Source organism: Sus scrofa, chromosome 6 (genome assembly GCF_054392235.1).
Source record: "Sus scrofa isolate SSC_HxYL_T2T_F1_AM1 chromosome 6, Sscrofa_HxYL_maternal_Yorkshire_Landrace_v2.0, whole genome shotgun sequence".
NCBI lineage: Eukaryota > Metazoa > Chordata > Mammalia > Artiodactyla > Suidae > Sus > Sus scrofa.
Genome location: NC_139388.1, coordinates 154257266 through 154272552, shown reverse-complemented (window position 1 = coordinate 154272552; position 15287 = coordinate 154257266). Strand labels below are relative to the sequence as shown.

At 35.5% G+C, this 15287-nt stretch overlaps 1 protein-coding gene across 9 annotated transcripts in view; it reads right to left on the bottom strand.

Annotated features, from left to right (window-relative positions):
- DOCK7 (dedicator of cytokinesis 7) overlaps positions 1-15287 on the bottom strand; it is a 225956-nt gene that overhangs the window by 106884 nt on the left and 103785 nt on the right. For all 9 annotated transcript variants that reach the window (XR_014808113.1, XM_021096544.2, XM_021096545.2 and 6 more), the window contains exons 15-16: positions 7795-7912; positions 1647-1717 (exon numbers count right to left, since the gene is read on the bottom strand). Coding sequence is in view for 8 of the 9 variants with exons in the window: in XM_021096544.2 (XP_020952203.2) it covers positions 1647-1717; positions 7795-7912 (189 nt within the window). In the remaining variant the exon portion in view is untranslated. The remainder of the gene's footprint in view (positions 1-1646; positions 1718-7794; positions 7913-15287) is intronic.

Below are 15287 nucleotides of genomic sequence, written 5' to 3'. Positions count from 1 at the left end.
TGCTTGGTAATGAGGCAGAAATAAAATCATCAGGACATAAATGATGACTGGATATTGGAGAGAAAGTAAGAAGGAAAGCAAGGATGTCTTATATTTTGAGTAAGAGCACCTGGAAAAATAGAGGTACCATTAATGAAAAATATTGTCAGACAGAGATTGGCTTAGGAAGAGAGGCAGGGTTAAATACATGGAAACTGAGAAGGCAACAGGCACTAAAATGCATATGCCCAAAAGGCCACTGAAGATACATGTCTTTATCTCAGAAAGAAGCTTATGACAGAAAATTAAAAGTTGGGAACAATCCATGCAAAGATAAAAGTAGTAGTGTTTTCACTGAATGTAACTCTAAGAATACACAAAAGGTTACTTAGGGAGAGAATATTATAGAAAAAGAAGGTTAAAGACAAAACTTTAGTGCTTTTTGTAAAATGATTAATTTTAAAGAAAATAAAAAAACAGAATAATTACTATAGACAAAAAAGTATTCAAAAGGATAAAAAGAAATCAACGGAGGGCCATAAAATAAAGATAAGAAAGAACAAAGTTTTTAAGGAGGGTAAGGAAAAAACATGCCATATAACAGCACTGAAAAAAAACCTTTTTTTTTTTTTTTTTTTTTTTTTTTTAAGTACAGGCAACTTAAATTCTGAGACAGTAAGAGATGGAGCCAATGAAGCAGAAAATCAATAATGCAAGAAAAGGAGTATCTGATGGAGTCACATTCTGGAAGAGGCTAGATAAGACTGAGAGAAGAGGTAAAAAGATTCACATCTTAATGTGAATTTTTAAGGAGGGTGTGGGCCAGTTACCACCTTTGAAAGAGAGGAAAGGAAGATCACCTCAGAGATAATTTGAGGTGAAGAGTACAGAAGTTGATGGACCTCAAATTAGATGGCCTCAACTTCATAGAGTAGGAACACTAAGAGTAAACCAACAGAAAAGAAGTAGCAGCTAGTGGAAGGGGAGAAAGGTTTCGAAGAGCTACTGCCAAATGGGAGATAGGATAAAAAAAATATATATACCGTACTCCCATCATATGATAAAAAAACAACATCAATTTGTGACAGTCCTTACTGGCACAACTTTGTGATTTTTTTTTTTCTCTAATGGCTTTCAATAATCAAAAGAAGAAGAAGGGGGAGGTGAGACAAGGGGAGGGCAAAGAAGAAGAGGGAAGAGGAGGAGGAAGAGGAGTAAGAAAGTAGAAGTTAAAGGCTATCCAGAGTTAGCAGTCAATTTCCCAAAGAGGTAAAACAAAAAGTAGGTCAAAAGATATATTGGATGTTGAGAATACCACCAATTTAACTGACTTATAGGTGCAAGCTTAGTAAAGAGTTAAGTAGACATCGAAGTGTCAGATGAAAATAAGAAGAAAAGACCAAAGAACCAGAGGCCTTAGATAATAATAACAATAAAAATGAAAGAATCTGAGAATTTGACAGAAAAGAGGTTTTGTGCATGAAGCCTTATATTTGAGATGTCTATGGAGAGAATGTGCATCTACAGGTTGAAAATTATAACTCTGATGTCAGCTCTTGAATTTGCACATTCAGTGCAGCAAAGCATTTGGTTAAACACACTAACGTGAGTGCTAACAATGCCACTAAGAAGTGAGTAACTTTGAAAGAAATATTTGAATTCAGTACCTGTTATGATATACTACGGCTGTATAGGCTTCCTTTGAAAATTCTGAACAGCTAGATTTACCAAAGATTACCTGTAACAAATAACAGCATGTTGAAACTTTGTTGTAATAAATGCTGGATGTTTCATATCTATTTAAGAATTTGTCTGATTTAATAACTGTTTGAGAACAATGGGCAAAATCAGCCCAATGAAGAACAATGTGCCTGTAAGTTCAATTGCTTAACTGTAAATTTCTTTTCAACTATAGACGCATCTGACATCAAACATTCAAAAAGCTTCTATCCATTATATTATATCTATTGGGCGATAAGGTACATTGCTTTTCTTTTTCTTAAAGAAGGTAAAGAATTCACTTTAAAATTTATATGTAGCATATCATTTGGAATTTATATAAGAAATATGATCCTAGAATGGTGGCAGATACCTACTATACAAATTGGTGATTTTTCCATTAAAATAAAAGTCATTCTGAAAGTCAAAAATAAATTATTTATAAATGACATTAAGATATCCTAATTTAGGTCAAGCTATGTATCCTTTGCTTCCAGTACTCCTTGCAAGCTATTCTACAATGGAGGAGGAGCTCCATTCTTACAGTCTTATATTCTGACGTGTGTATTTTTTTTTTTCCTAACCCACCACATTAAAAAAAAAATACTACTTTTGGTTTAGAGGTAAAATAATTCAGTCTTGCATATCTGCCTCTCAAATTCTACCAAGCAATACCGTGGTTAATTAGGGTAGCTGATTAGACAAATGGCCTAATGATGTCAAGGTCACAGCTATGACTCCTATGTGACAGGCTTACTATAATATCTAGCCATGGACTAAACTCTTAAGTCTAAGCCAGTCATCTCTACACAACCATGAAATAGGTATGTGGACATGTCATCACACATCCATCACACAACTAGTAAAACAAGTCAGTGTATTCCTTATTCAAAGGGGTTAACTGACACTATCCTTAAATAAAAAGAACATATTAACAGGTATTTGTGTTTCTTTTTGCAACATTTCAAGCAGTTCCTTTTACTTTAGGGGTATGTAAAAGTGTTATGATTCTCCTAGATATGTCTAATTTCATCAATTTGCTAAGAATACCTTACTATATTTTTATTAAATGTTGTTCCAGTGACGGAATGATAAAGTTTATGATTTTATCATATCAACATTATATGACCAAAAAATTCTCTTGAAACCCATTTGAACAGTCCTTATTTTTTTAAAAATAAGCAAATACAATGTGTCTGTGTTAATACACTCTTTCAAACCAGCCACTCACATAAATACTTTCGTACCACTAATAATACACAAGTGAAAGGAATGTAGTATCTTTTTTCCCTCTGAGAAGCTACTGTTTATCATAAAGTAACTTATTTTCACAACTTGCATGATATAAAGTATTGATCAACATGGACTGAGCATAGTTATGCCAAGCACTATGATGGGAATCAAGATACAGATATGAGTCATACATGGTCTCTGCCCTCAAGGAGCTCACAGTCTAGTGGATGAGATTAAAAAAATAAACATATCATCAAACATGAAACAGCTCATAAAAGAAGTGAGAGCCACTATGGCAGCACCAGAAGAAGGAGTGGTCTAACTGCCAATGTGGCTGAATCCACCTGGGGATCTGTAGAGGAGGCCATATATATGCTAAGACAAGGAAGAGTTTGTTAGACAAAAAATAAAAACAGCTTGTTTTACATATATGACACTTGTCATAAGCTCAAATTCATAAGGCCATTCACACGTAGGATAACAAAGCATCTATTGTCACAATCAAGTATCTTTTCATTAGCTGTCACAGTACATTCCTTCCTTCAGCAGAAATGAATAGTAAAGAGCATGAAATACTCCAAATATCAAAAATAAATTCTACATTTATTGAACAAATATTTGTGCAGCATTATATGTAATGATCTCAAATAGCTGTCATAGAAGAATACAAAGATGAATAATTTGCACTTGCTGCTGTCAAGATCTATAAATGCTGATGAAACTGAGGCTATAGTGAAAAGGAAAATATAGTTTTCTTAGTAAGCAGAAAAATGAAAACAACGATTCAAAGGACTGATATGATACAGAAAAAAAGCTCTGTAAACAATGCTCCTGTTCTTAGCTCATTTTCATTCCACTAGGGTTCTCAGAGGTTAAACATCCACAGTGACAGCTGTGCTTCTACTCCATAAGTTAAAAATCTTTCACAGAACTTGTATTTATTAGTATCCCTCGAATCCTGAGTGACCATGTGGCCAGTCAAGAATCTCCTAGGTCTGGCCTCAATCTACTGTTTCTGACTTATCTGGCACTGCTCCGGCTCACTGGCAGCTCAGCACTGTATCTCTGTTGAAGGACATTCTTCAACTTGAATTGCTCTTCTTTCCCCATGGCCTAAATCCATGGCCAGTAACATTTTAACCACCTTTAAGGCATTCTCTCCTACTGCTGAACACCTGTGACTTTGAATCCCTATACCACTCTTCTAATAATTAGCATATACCTTGGTTCTCAAAACTGGCTGCAAAATTTAATCACGTGGGGAGATAACAAAATACTTATACCCTGCATGGTATCCCACCCCGGAGATTATAATTTAATAGGAATGAGATGCGGTCCAGACACTGATATTTTGAAAACCTCCTCAGGTGAGTGTAAAAGGCAGCCAAAGTTGAGAAATAGTGCCAGAGTTTCTCAACAAAAATGGGAAGAATCATACAAATTAGAATCACCCGGGGAATATTTTCAAACTATACAATAAACTCATATACTACCCATCACTTTCCACCTCCCTTACCTGGCCTTTAATTCTAAAGGAGGGAAGTCAGAAACAAGGATGCAAATGGAGAGAAAAGGTATCCGTGCTTTTGTTAGAGAACCCTAAATGATTCTGATCTGGCCCTCTTCTGAAGTTCACTATTTTAAAATTTTAGTATCCAGTCTTAACATTTAGGTCTTAGCCCATTTCAAGTTTGTTTTTGTGTATGGTGTTAGTGAATGTCCTAATTTCATTCTTTTACATGTAGTTGTCCAGATTTCCCAGCTCCACTTATTGAAGGGATTATCTTTTCTCCACTGTATTTTCTTGCCTCCTTTGTCATAGATTAGTTGAAAACAGGCGTGTGGGTTTATTTCTGGCCTTTCTACCCTGTTCCATTGATCGACATTTCTGTTTTTGTGCCTGTACCACACTGTTTTGACGACTGTAGCTTTAGAGTATAGCCTGAGTCAGGGAGCCTGATTCCATCAGCTCCATTCTTCTTTCTCAGGATTGCTTTGGCTATTTGGGGTTTTTTGTGTTTCCAAACAAATTTTAAAATATTTTGTTCTAGGGAGGTCCTGTTGTGGCTCAGTGGATCACAAACCTGACTGGTGTCCTTGATGATGCATGTTCAACCCCTGGCCTCGATCAGTGGGTTAAACATCTGGTGTTGCCATGAGCTGCAGTGTAGACTGTAGATGCAGCTTGGATCTGGTGTTGCTGTGGCTGTGGTGCAGGCTGGCAGCTGCAGCTCTGATTCAAACCCTGGGAACTTCCATATGCTGCAGGGATAGCTTAAAAAGCAAAATAATAATAATAATCTTCTGGTTTTGTGAAAAATACCATTGGTAATCTGATAGCGATTGCATCAAATCTGTAGACTGACATGGGTAGCATACTTATTTTGACAGTATTTATTCCTCTGATCCAAGAGCATGGTATAGGTTTCCAACTGTTTTTGATTTTTTTCATCAGGGTCTTAGAGTTTTCAAAGCACAGGTCTTTTGTCTCTTTAAATAGGTTTATTCCTTGGTATTTGATTCTTTTTGGTGTGATGGTAAATGGTATTATTTCCCTAGTTTCTCTTTCTCATCTTTCATTGTTAGTATACAGAAATGCAGTCGATTTCTGTGTATAATTTTGTATCCTGCAACTTTACCAAATTCATTGATGAGTTCTAACAGTTTTCTGGCAGCATCTCTAGGATTTTCTAAGTATGGAATCATGTCATCTGCAAACAATGGTAGCTTTTCTTCCCCCTTTCCTATTTGGCCTCCTTTTATTTCTTTTTCTTCTTCTTCTTTTTTTTTTTTTTTTTTTTTGCTTTTAGGGCTGCACTCGTGGCATATGCAGGTTCCCAGGTTGGGGGTCGAATCAGAGCTACAGCTGCCAGCCTACACCACAGCTATGCAGGATCCAAGCCATGTCTGTGACCTACACCACAGCTCACAGAAATGCCAGATCCTTAACCCACTAAGCGAGGCCAGGGATCAAATCCACAGCCTCATGGTTACTAGTCAGATTCATACCTCCAAAACTATGTTGAATAGAAGTGGCAAGAGCAGACATCCTTGTCTTTTTCCTGATCTTAGCAGGAATTCTTTCAGATTTTCATGGTTGAGAATGATGTTAGCTGTGGGTTTGTGGCCTTTATTATGTTGAGGTAGGTTGCTGGTATGCCCACTTTCTGGAAGGTTCTTACCAGAAATGGGTATTGGATTTTGTCAAAAGTTTTTCCTGCATCTTCAGAGAGGATCATATATGGTTTGTATTCTTCGGTTTGTTAATGTGGTGTATCACACTGATTGATTTGCAAATACTGAAAAATCCTTGCATGCCTGGGATAAATCTCACTTGATCATGGTGTACATTCCTTTTAATATGTTGCTGGATACCTAAATGTATAGGCCGGATACTATAAAACTCTTAGAGGAAAAGATAGGCCAAACACTCTCTGACATAAATCACAACAGAATCTTCTCATATCCACCTCCTAGAGTAATAACAATAAAAACAAATATAAACAAATGGGACCTAATTAAACCTAAAAGTTTTGGCACAGCAAAGGAAACCACAAACAATACAAAAAGACACACAGAATGGGAGAAAATATTTGCACATGAAGCAACTGACAAGGGATTAATTTCCAAAATATACAAACACCTCCTGCAGCTCAATATCAAAAAAACAAACAACCCAATCAAAAAAAGCGCAGAAGATCTAAATAGACATTTCTCCAAAGAAGACACACAGATGGTCAAAAAACACATGAAAAGATGCTCAACATCACTAATTATTAGAGGAATGCAAATCAAAACTACTGTGAGGTACAGCCAGAATGGCCATCATCAAAAAGTCTACGAAAAATAAATGCTGGGGAGGTGGTAAAGAAAAGGGAACCCTCTTACACTCTTGGTGGGAATGTACACTGGTGCACCGACTATGGAAAACAGTATGGAGGTTCTTCAAAAATCTAAAAATAAAACTACCATACTGTGTAGCAATCCCACTCCTGGGCATCTATCTAGAGAAAACCATAATTCATAAAGACATATGCACACCAATGTTCACTGCAGCTCTTTTTACAATAGCCAAGACATGGAACCTAAATGTCCATCAACAGAGGAATGGATAAAGAAGATGTGGTACATATTTACTGTGGAATATTACTCGGCCATAAAAAGGAACGAAATAATGCCATTTGCAGCAACATGGATGGACCTAGAAACTACCATACTTAGTCACACAGTGAAAGACAAACATCATATGACATCACCTATATGTGGAACCTAAAAAAAAAAAAAAAGGATACACATGAACTTATTTCCAGAACAGAAACAGACTCACAGACTTTGAAAAACTTATGGTTACCAAAGAAGACAGAAGGGGGAGGGGGGAGGATAGACGGGGGGTTTGGGACTGGCATATGCACACTAAGGTATATGAAATGACTGGCCAAAGGAAACCTACTATCTAGCACAGAGAACTCTACCCAGTATTCTGCTAATCTGTGTGGGAAAAGAACCTGAAAGAGAATGGATATGTGTATGTGTAAGACTAGGTCATCTTGTCATACAACAGAAATTATCACAGCCTTGTAAATTAGCTATACTTCAATAAAACTTTAAAAAAAATAAAATAAAATGTTCTATATTCTTATATCCTCTAGATTATCACAAGTCTTATTCATCTTTGTACCTCCAGAAGCACCTAGCATATACCAGGTGCTCAAAAAATAAGACTTCAAGTAAACTCATTACTACCTATATAAGAAGTAATGAAATTAGAAACCTGGTTTAAAAGATCACATTAATTTCCAGTTGAGTGTTGCCAACCAAGTGAACCATATATGAAGAACAGGAAATGTAAAGAACATTTCTTACCGGCATGGCATTGCTAGGATCCTCCCCATACATAAACTGTACTTTCACAGTTATATTTCTGGCAGAACCCTGACGGTTGGCAAAATTGAGGCTCTGAGGGTATATGTAGAGAAGATTCCTGTGAAGGCAATAATATACACGATAATGAACACATATTTAAAAACACTATGTATCACTATTACATACCACAAAGGAAACAGGTGAATACTGAATTATTAGTACCTGCTAGACACTATGCTATTTTCACATATGTGCAATTTGATCCTGAGAGTAATTATTCAAATAGAGAGCAATAAAATATACCCCCATTTTTCCGGTAAAGTGAGGCCCAGAAAAGTTAAAAGATTTTCACATACAACCAAGTAAGCAGCAAAGCTGAAATCAGAATACAGTACAGTCAGACTTCAAAATGCATGTTTTTCCCTTCACAAAAGGCTTCTGGGAAATAAACAAGTCTAGACAGAAGCATTACTAAGAAATTAAGACAGTTCAAATATTATCTTAGTTCCTCCAAGCAGATATAAATAGGATGACATTTATAAATGAGGCTTAAAGTATAAATGTGATCAAGGTTTTAAGAAGTATGATATTCTACATCATTGCTCAAAAGTGCATATGACACTATGGTAGGTATGACGGTATTAGGTAGTTACTATGAATCAATCACATGACTCTACAATTATTAGACTGCATGTCCACTTTATGATCTTGCATCTTACACAGCTTTTACAGTTCCTGCTGCCAACACAGAGATGAGAAATAATTCAAGAAAAGGCACCAAAAGACAGAGGGGGGGCTGAAAGTTACATTACTTGAAGGCTAGTGCATGCTGAGAGCTGATGAACAAGATACATTAAAAAAACTCTCCTAATCAACTACTGGACAATCAAAATAGGTCTAAATTTTTCTGAAAGATGGTAGGGCAATATAGCAATTTTATGTGACCATACTCTTTGACCCAACAAACCCACCTTTAGTCTAAGGAGAGAACTGTACATATGTACAAATGGGTATGTTCAAAAAAGCTCATGGCATTTCTTATATAAGGAAATAATTACAAATAATTATAGAGAAATAGGTTTATCGGCACTGGACTAGTTGATTAAGATATATTAATAAGAAAACATTTTGGAGTCCCCAAAATGATAACATGCAGCCGTATTCGTTAATGTAGAAAGAGATCTCCAGCATGTTGGATGAAAAAAAAAAAAGGTTCTACAGCAGGATGTATAGTGTTATTAACCTACTCATGGGAAACTGCACAAAAACAATGACTGAAAACTTCTCTAACCTGAAGATGGAAACAGACATCCAGATCCAGGAAACCCAGACAGTTCAAAATAAGACAAGTCCAAAGAGATCCACATCAAGGTATATTATAATGAAAATGTCAAAAGTTAAAAACTAGGGGAGAATCTTAAAGGTAGTAAGAGTCAAAAAAACTAGTTAAATACAAGGGAATTATCAGTAGCTTTTTCAGCAGAAACTTTGCAAGGTAGAAGGAGTTGGATAAATATTCAAGTAGTGAAAGAGTAAAACTTCTAAGACTATTCCACTCAGCAAAGTTATCATTCAGAACTGGAGAGATAAAGAGCTTTCCAGAGAAGCAAAAGACAAAGGAGTTTGTCACCACTAAACCAGTCTTACCAAAAAAAAAAAAAAAAAAAAAAAAAAAAATGTTAAAGGGATTCCTTTAAGCTGAAAAGGGCACTCATTAGTAACAAGAAAACATGAAAAAATAAATCTCACTAGAAAGGGAAACATATAATAAAGGTAGTGGAATAATCACTTATAAAGTTATTATGAAGGTTAAAAGAAAAAAGTAGAAACAAAAGTAAAAAAAAAAAAAAAAACTACAACTACAGTAATCCTTAAGGGATACACAAGATAAAAAGAGGTAAAGTGTGACATCACTGACATAAAACATAACAGGGGGAGTAAAAGTGTACAGCTTTAGAACATGAATAAACTTAAGGTTTTATGACTTAAAACAGACTGTTACAGATATAAGTTGTTATATGTAAAAACCATGATACCCACAAAGCAAAACCTATGCTAGATACACAAAAGATAATAAGAAAGGAATCTAATTTTTTGACCACAAAAGAAAGTCATTAAACTACAATGTAAGAGGAGAGAAGAAAAAAGAAACAAAAAAGGAACTATAAAACAGGCAGAAAACAATTACCAAAATGGTAATAAGTATATGCCTATCAATATTTATTTTAAATGTAAATGAACTAAATTTTCTAATTAAAAGACAAAGAGTGGCTTAATGGATTAAAAGAATACCCATCCCATCAACACGCTGCCTACAAGAAACTTAAGTCAGAGATATGAACACAAACAGACTGAATATTAAGGGATGGAAAAAAGATACTCCACATAAATGGAAGCCAAAGAAAGCTGGGGCAGCTATACTTACATTAGACAAAGAGACTTTAAAACAAAGACTATGAGACAAAGAAGGGTTTTACATACAGGGTCAATCCAATGAGAAGAAAACTGTAAGAGAGGGTTAGGAAGAGAGAAAGAAATGGAAAAAAAAAGGACATTTCTGAATATTAATAATGACTAACAGTGATGGCTCTAGTTTCTTTTTTATACTTTTTTGTTTGAATTTTTCACAATGAGATGGTACAATCTTTATAAAAATCAGAAAAAGTAATTAACTTCCACAATAGGAAAAAGGGTATGTATGGAAATAAGCATATAATCTGACAGTCACTAAAGAAATGGAGAAGAGTCAGTTTTACTCAAAATAGTCAAAAGTGCAAAAAGAAAATATGGAAATGTTATAACTGGTCATTTTCCTAATCAAAAGAACTAAAGATCATGGAGTTCCCGGTGTGGCTCAGCAGTTAACAAACCCAACTAGCATTCATGAGGACAGGGGTTCGATCCCTGGCCTCGCTCAGTGGATTAAGGATCCGGTGATGCCGTGAGCTGTGGTGTAAGTCTCAGACAATGCTCAGATCTCACCTTGCTGTGGCTGTGGCATAGGCTGGCAGCTGTAGCTCCAATTCGACCCCTAGCCTGGGAACCTCCATATGCCACCAGTGTGGCCCTAAAAAGACAAAAAGACCAAAAAAAAAAAAAAAAAAGAACTAAAGATCAGAGATGACTATGACTAACCACTGAAGTCATCAAATAAATTCTGTACAGAAAAGAGCGATTCTGTGTCATGCGCCAGGTAAAAAAAAAAAAAAAAAGGAAGATTAAGAAGTCATTTATTGGTCTTGAGGAACCAAGAGTCTAATGGCATGGAAATATCTATAATCAAGACCATTTCACAACAATGCTGTGTTGTGAGAGAAGTATGCAGAAACTACGAGAAGAAGGGATGGGTACTTAGTTGATCATACTAAGTCTTTTAACATTCTACCTTTGCAATACATTTTTTGAAGAAATTGAATTATTCTTGTGTAGAATTATTTCCAGAAGCTAGATTTTATTTGACTGCAACCCTACAGTGACATTTAACATGTTCCTCTGTGTTTTTTATAAACTGAAAGTTGAATCTCGAGCCTTGGTCATATTTAGGTTCAATTTTCAGGGGCAAGATAAGATCATCTCATAAATAGTCCTTTGTCCTTCTATCAGGAAGAAAACTATGTTTCTCTTTTTGTGCAATTAGCAGACAATGATGACCAATGTCTACGCCCATTAACTCATTGTGGGTTGCCAAAAGGTAATATTCTAATTACTTCTTTACTTAATAACTGAATATCTCTATGAAGAGCATTTTTCTTATCTACTATTTGCTTAGCCAATGAGCCATTATATGAGAGCTAAAAATAAATGTTTCTTTTCCATTACCTTCCAGTTTTCAAAATAATCAGTTAGTAGATTACATGATACTAAAAGGGATCAATTGTGTCTTTTTTCTTTAGCAGCACTTATAAACTGATGGACCAAACGTACTAATAGGTTCCAATATTTTACAACTTTTATCTTTATTGGTGTTCAAATTGAACCATATGAAAAAGCAATTCAAAGAGGCCCACGATTCCTTTTGATTCCGTCATAAGTCTTTGATGCCTTCTTGAATCTGTTATGACAGGATGTTCCAGGCTCTTCTTGTTCACTTTCTTCCTAAACCTGGAACTAGCCATTTCTCTAAGGAGCTATAGTTTTTTGAACAGGAAATGTTTTTCCAGGCCACTCTTTGCAAGTTGTTTCTAGGCCTTCCAAAGTTGAATAAGTTAGATGAAAGAGTTTTTCACATGAAATACATCCTGAGTTCATAGTGATAATTCAAATACTAATTCAAGAATATAAGGTTTTCATTTAATTTTTTCTATCTTGCATCTATGTATTGTTTTTCCCATTTGAAAACTATTCACAAGGACATCAACTATGAGAGAACTAGAATATCACTTAATTACTCATTGTGTGTTACTCCAACAAAGGAGTCTTAAGGAACTCCAAGATTATGTGGTCATCTAGAAGAAGATGAACCTACAGAGGACTAATAAGACACCCACAAAGAAGGAGCAGGAAAACCGAAAGAGTACAGTGGCATGGAAGCCATGGGAAGAAATTAGAATTAGAATTAAAGAGTTAAGTGTCAAATGCTATTCAGGGATCAAATGAGGTAAGAACTAAAAAATGTCAACTGGGTCCAGCAACATGAAAGTCACTGATAATCTCAGGCTGAAAACAGCACAAGTAGGTTCAAGAGTAAGTAGAAGGTAAGAAAATGAACACATATGTGAAACCGGGAAGAGTGTAGCTGAGACGGGAAGAAAGATAATGCAATAATAGGTAGCGACAGAACACAGGGATTTTGGAAACTTCTTAAGATTGGTAAGCTTTGAGTTTTATTAAATCCTAATGAAAACAATTCAGTTGAGACAGAGTTAGCATACAACAGAACAAGAATGTAAGATCCCCGAAATGATGAGAGAGAACAGGATCCAAACAATATGGTAACAGACTGGCCTTTACCAAATTCCTCATTGTGACGAACACTGATTAAGTACCCAATACACTAGATACTGGGAATACAGACATAAAAGACAAAGATCTTGACTTCATACAACTTACAGTCTAGAGGGAGAATGAGACAAGCAAATAATTATAATGTAGTATGATAAATGCTATGAACACAGAATGTCATTGGGCCTACAAGAAGACTTGAGACTAAAGAATCTGCTCACAAATTTCAGTAAGAAATTTTGCAAGTAGGACAGATATGCAAAACACACTGAAAAGCAAAACACATCATGCTTTCCCTCACCCCTCAATTTCTGCATCTGGATTACTACTGTTTTAGCTTTTGTGGATATGGCCATAACTGGCCCCTCCCATCTTTTGAGTCTCAGGAAGCCTCATTTCACCTCCCCACCATCACATTACTTTGTTACTCCATTCACAACTCTTAAACAATCTGCTTAGGATAATCCTAAATTTATCTTATTTGTTTATGTACTATTTCTTGTTTATATATCCCCATTTAATAGAGCCCAAACTCTATGTAGGCAAGGACCTTATCTAGCTAGTTACCTTCTGTATTTCCAATGCCTAGAATAATTTCGCATATGAGTCAATGACTGAATGACAGTCAAATGACAGTACATATATGACAAATAGTACTCACACAAATATTTAGTTACTTAACTCTTCTACCATTTGGATTCCAGGTGAAATGGAATTAACTGAATATTAACTACACTTGATTACCAACATAAGCAATATAATTTTAAATTCAACTTGTCTCTAAAGATGAAAGGCATGCATTTAGTCTAGATTCTTTTTAATTTGACTAACTCCACCAATAACTAGTAACTCTTTATCATGCATTTATTATACTCCTACAGAGGGATTTTTAATCAGCAGAGAGAAGGCAGATTAATGAAAAGCGCTAAGTTGTTGAGAATACCTATAAGCTTTTTTTAAGGCTGAATTCATATATAACCCCCTCCTTAAAATAAATTCCTGATCAAATCAAAGGCTTAAATAATAAATTAAAAAAGCATAAAAGCACTAGAAAAACACTAAAGAGACCATATTTTATAGGTAAGGAAGGCATTTCTAAGCATGAGCCTCAAAAATCATAAAAGACAACTTTTAAAGATTCTACAGGGAGTTCTCATTGTGGTAAAGCGGAAATGAATCCAACTAGTATCCATGAGGATGTAGGTTCAATCCCTGGCCTTGCTCAGTGGGCCAGGGATCTGACATGCTGGGCTGTGGCATAGGCCAGCAGCTATAGCTCTGATTCGACCCCTAGCCTGGGAACTTCCATACGCAGTGGGTGTGGCCCTAAAAAGCAAAATAAAAATAAAGACTCTACAGAATACGGGATACCATAAGATTAGACAAGAGGAAGACAAAGGACAAACTGGAAAAACATATGACAAAGACTTTTACATATATGACAAAGAGTTAGTATCCATTACATGTAAGTAATTCCTAAAATTAGAAAGAGACAAACAAAAAAGTGGGGCTACCTAGATAATACTCAGATAATTAACAAAGGTAGCTAGCTAACAAAATTCACTAAATATATTTGCCTATTAGATTTATCAATTTTTTTCCTTTCAAAGTATTGGTAAAAATTGTTGGGAAAAGAGGAACTCTCATATACTCTTAGTAAGAATATAAACTGTCATGATCTTTTTAAGGGATAATCTTAACAAGAGAAATCTAACTTGAAAGTCAACATCTATGTCAACATCTATGAACTCATGATATGAAAATATTCATACATAAATATATTTTCCATGCATATTATTTGTAATCAGAAAACAATTTAAATGATCACTGATAGGGGGATGATAAAATTGAGGTGCATCCATAAAATAAATGATTGTACAGCCATTTAAAAGGGCATGGTAGGGAGTTCCCATCGTGGCTCAGTGGTTAACGAATCCAACTAGGAACCATGTGGTTTGCGGGTTCGATCCCTGGCCTTGCTCTGTGGGTTGGGGATCCAGCATTGGTGTAGGTTGCAGACATGGCTTGGATCCCATGTGGCTGTGGCTCTGGTGTAGGCCGGTAGCTACAGCTCCGATTAGACGCCTAGCCTGGGAACTTCCATATGCCGCAGGAGCGGCCCTAGAAAAGGCAAAAAGACAAAAAAATAAAATAAAAATAAAAAGGCATGGTAAATCTAAAGGCACTCATATGAAAATAAATTTTAAAATACTGAAGTCTTGAATCTTTTAAACATAGTTATAAAATTGCATTTAGTCATCCAAGGGAACTGGTTATGACATACCCAAAAATGTTAACTGAAGAGTCAGAATTTTTATTTTTTGTAGATTTTTCAAATATCTGAGTTTCCAGAATAAGTACTTCCTACATAAAAAATTAACATTTATTAATAGTGAACATGAAAAAAAAAAAAAAGCTAAGGGAGTTCCCTGGTGGTGCAGAGGTTAAGGATCTAGCGTTATCACTGCTGTGGCGCAGGTTCAATCCCTGGCCCAGGAACTTCCACACGTCATGGGTGCAGCTATAAAGGAAGAGAAGGAAAAAAAAAAAAA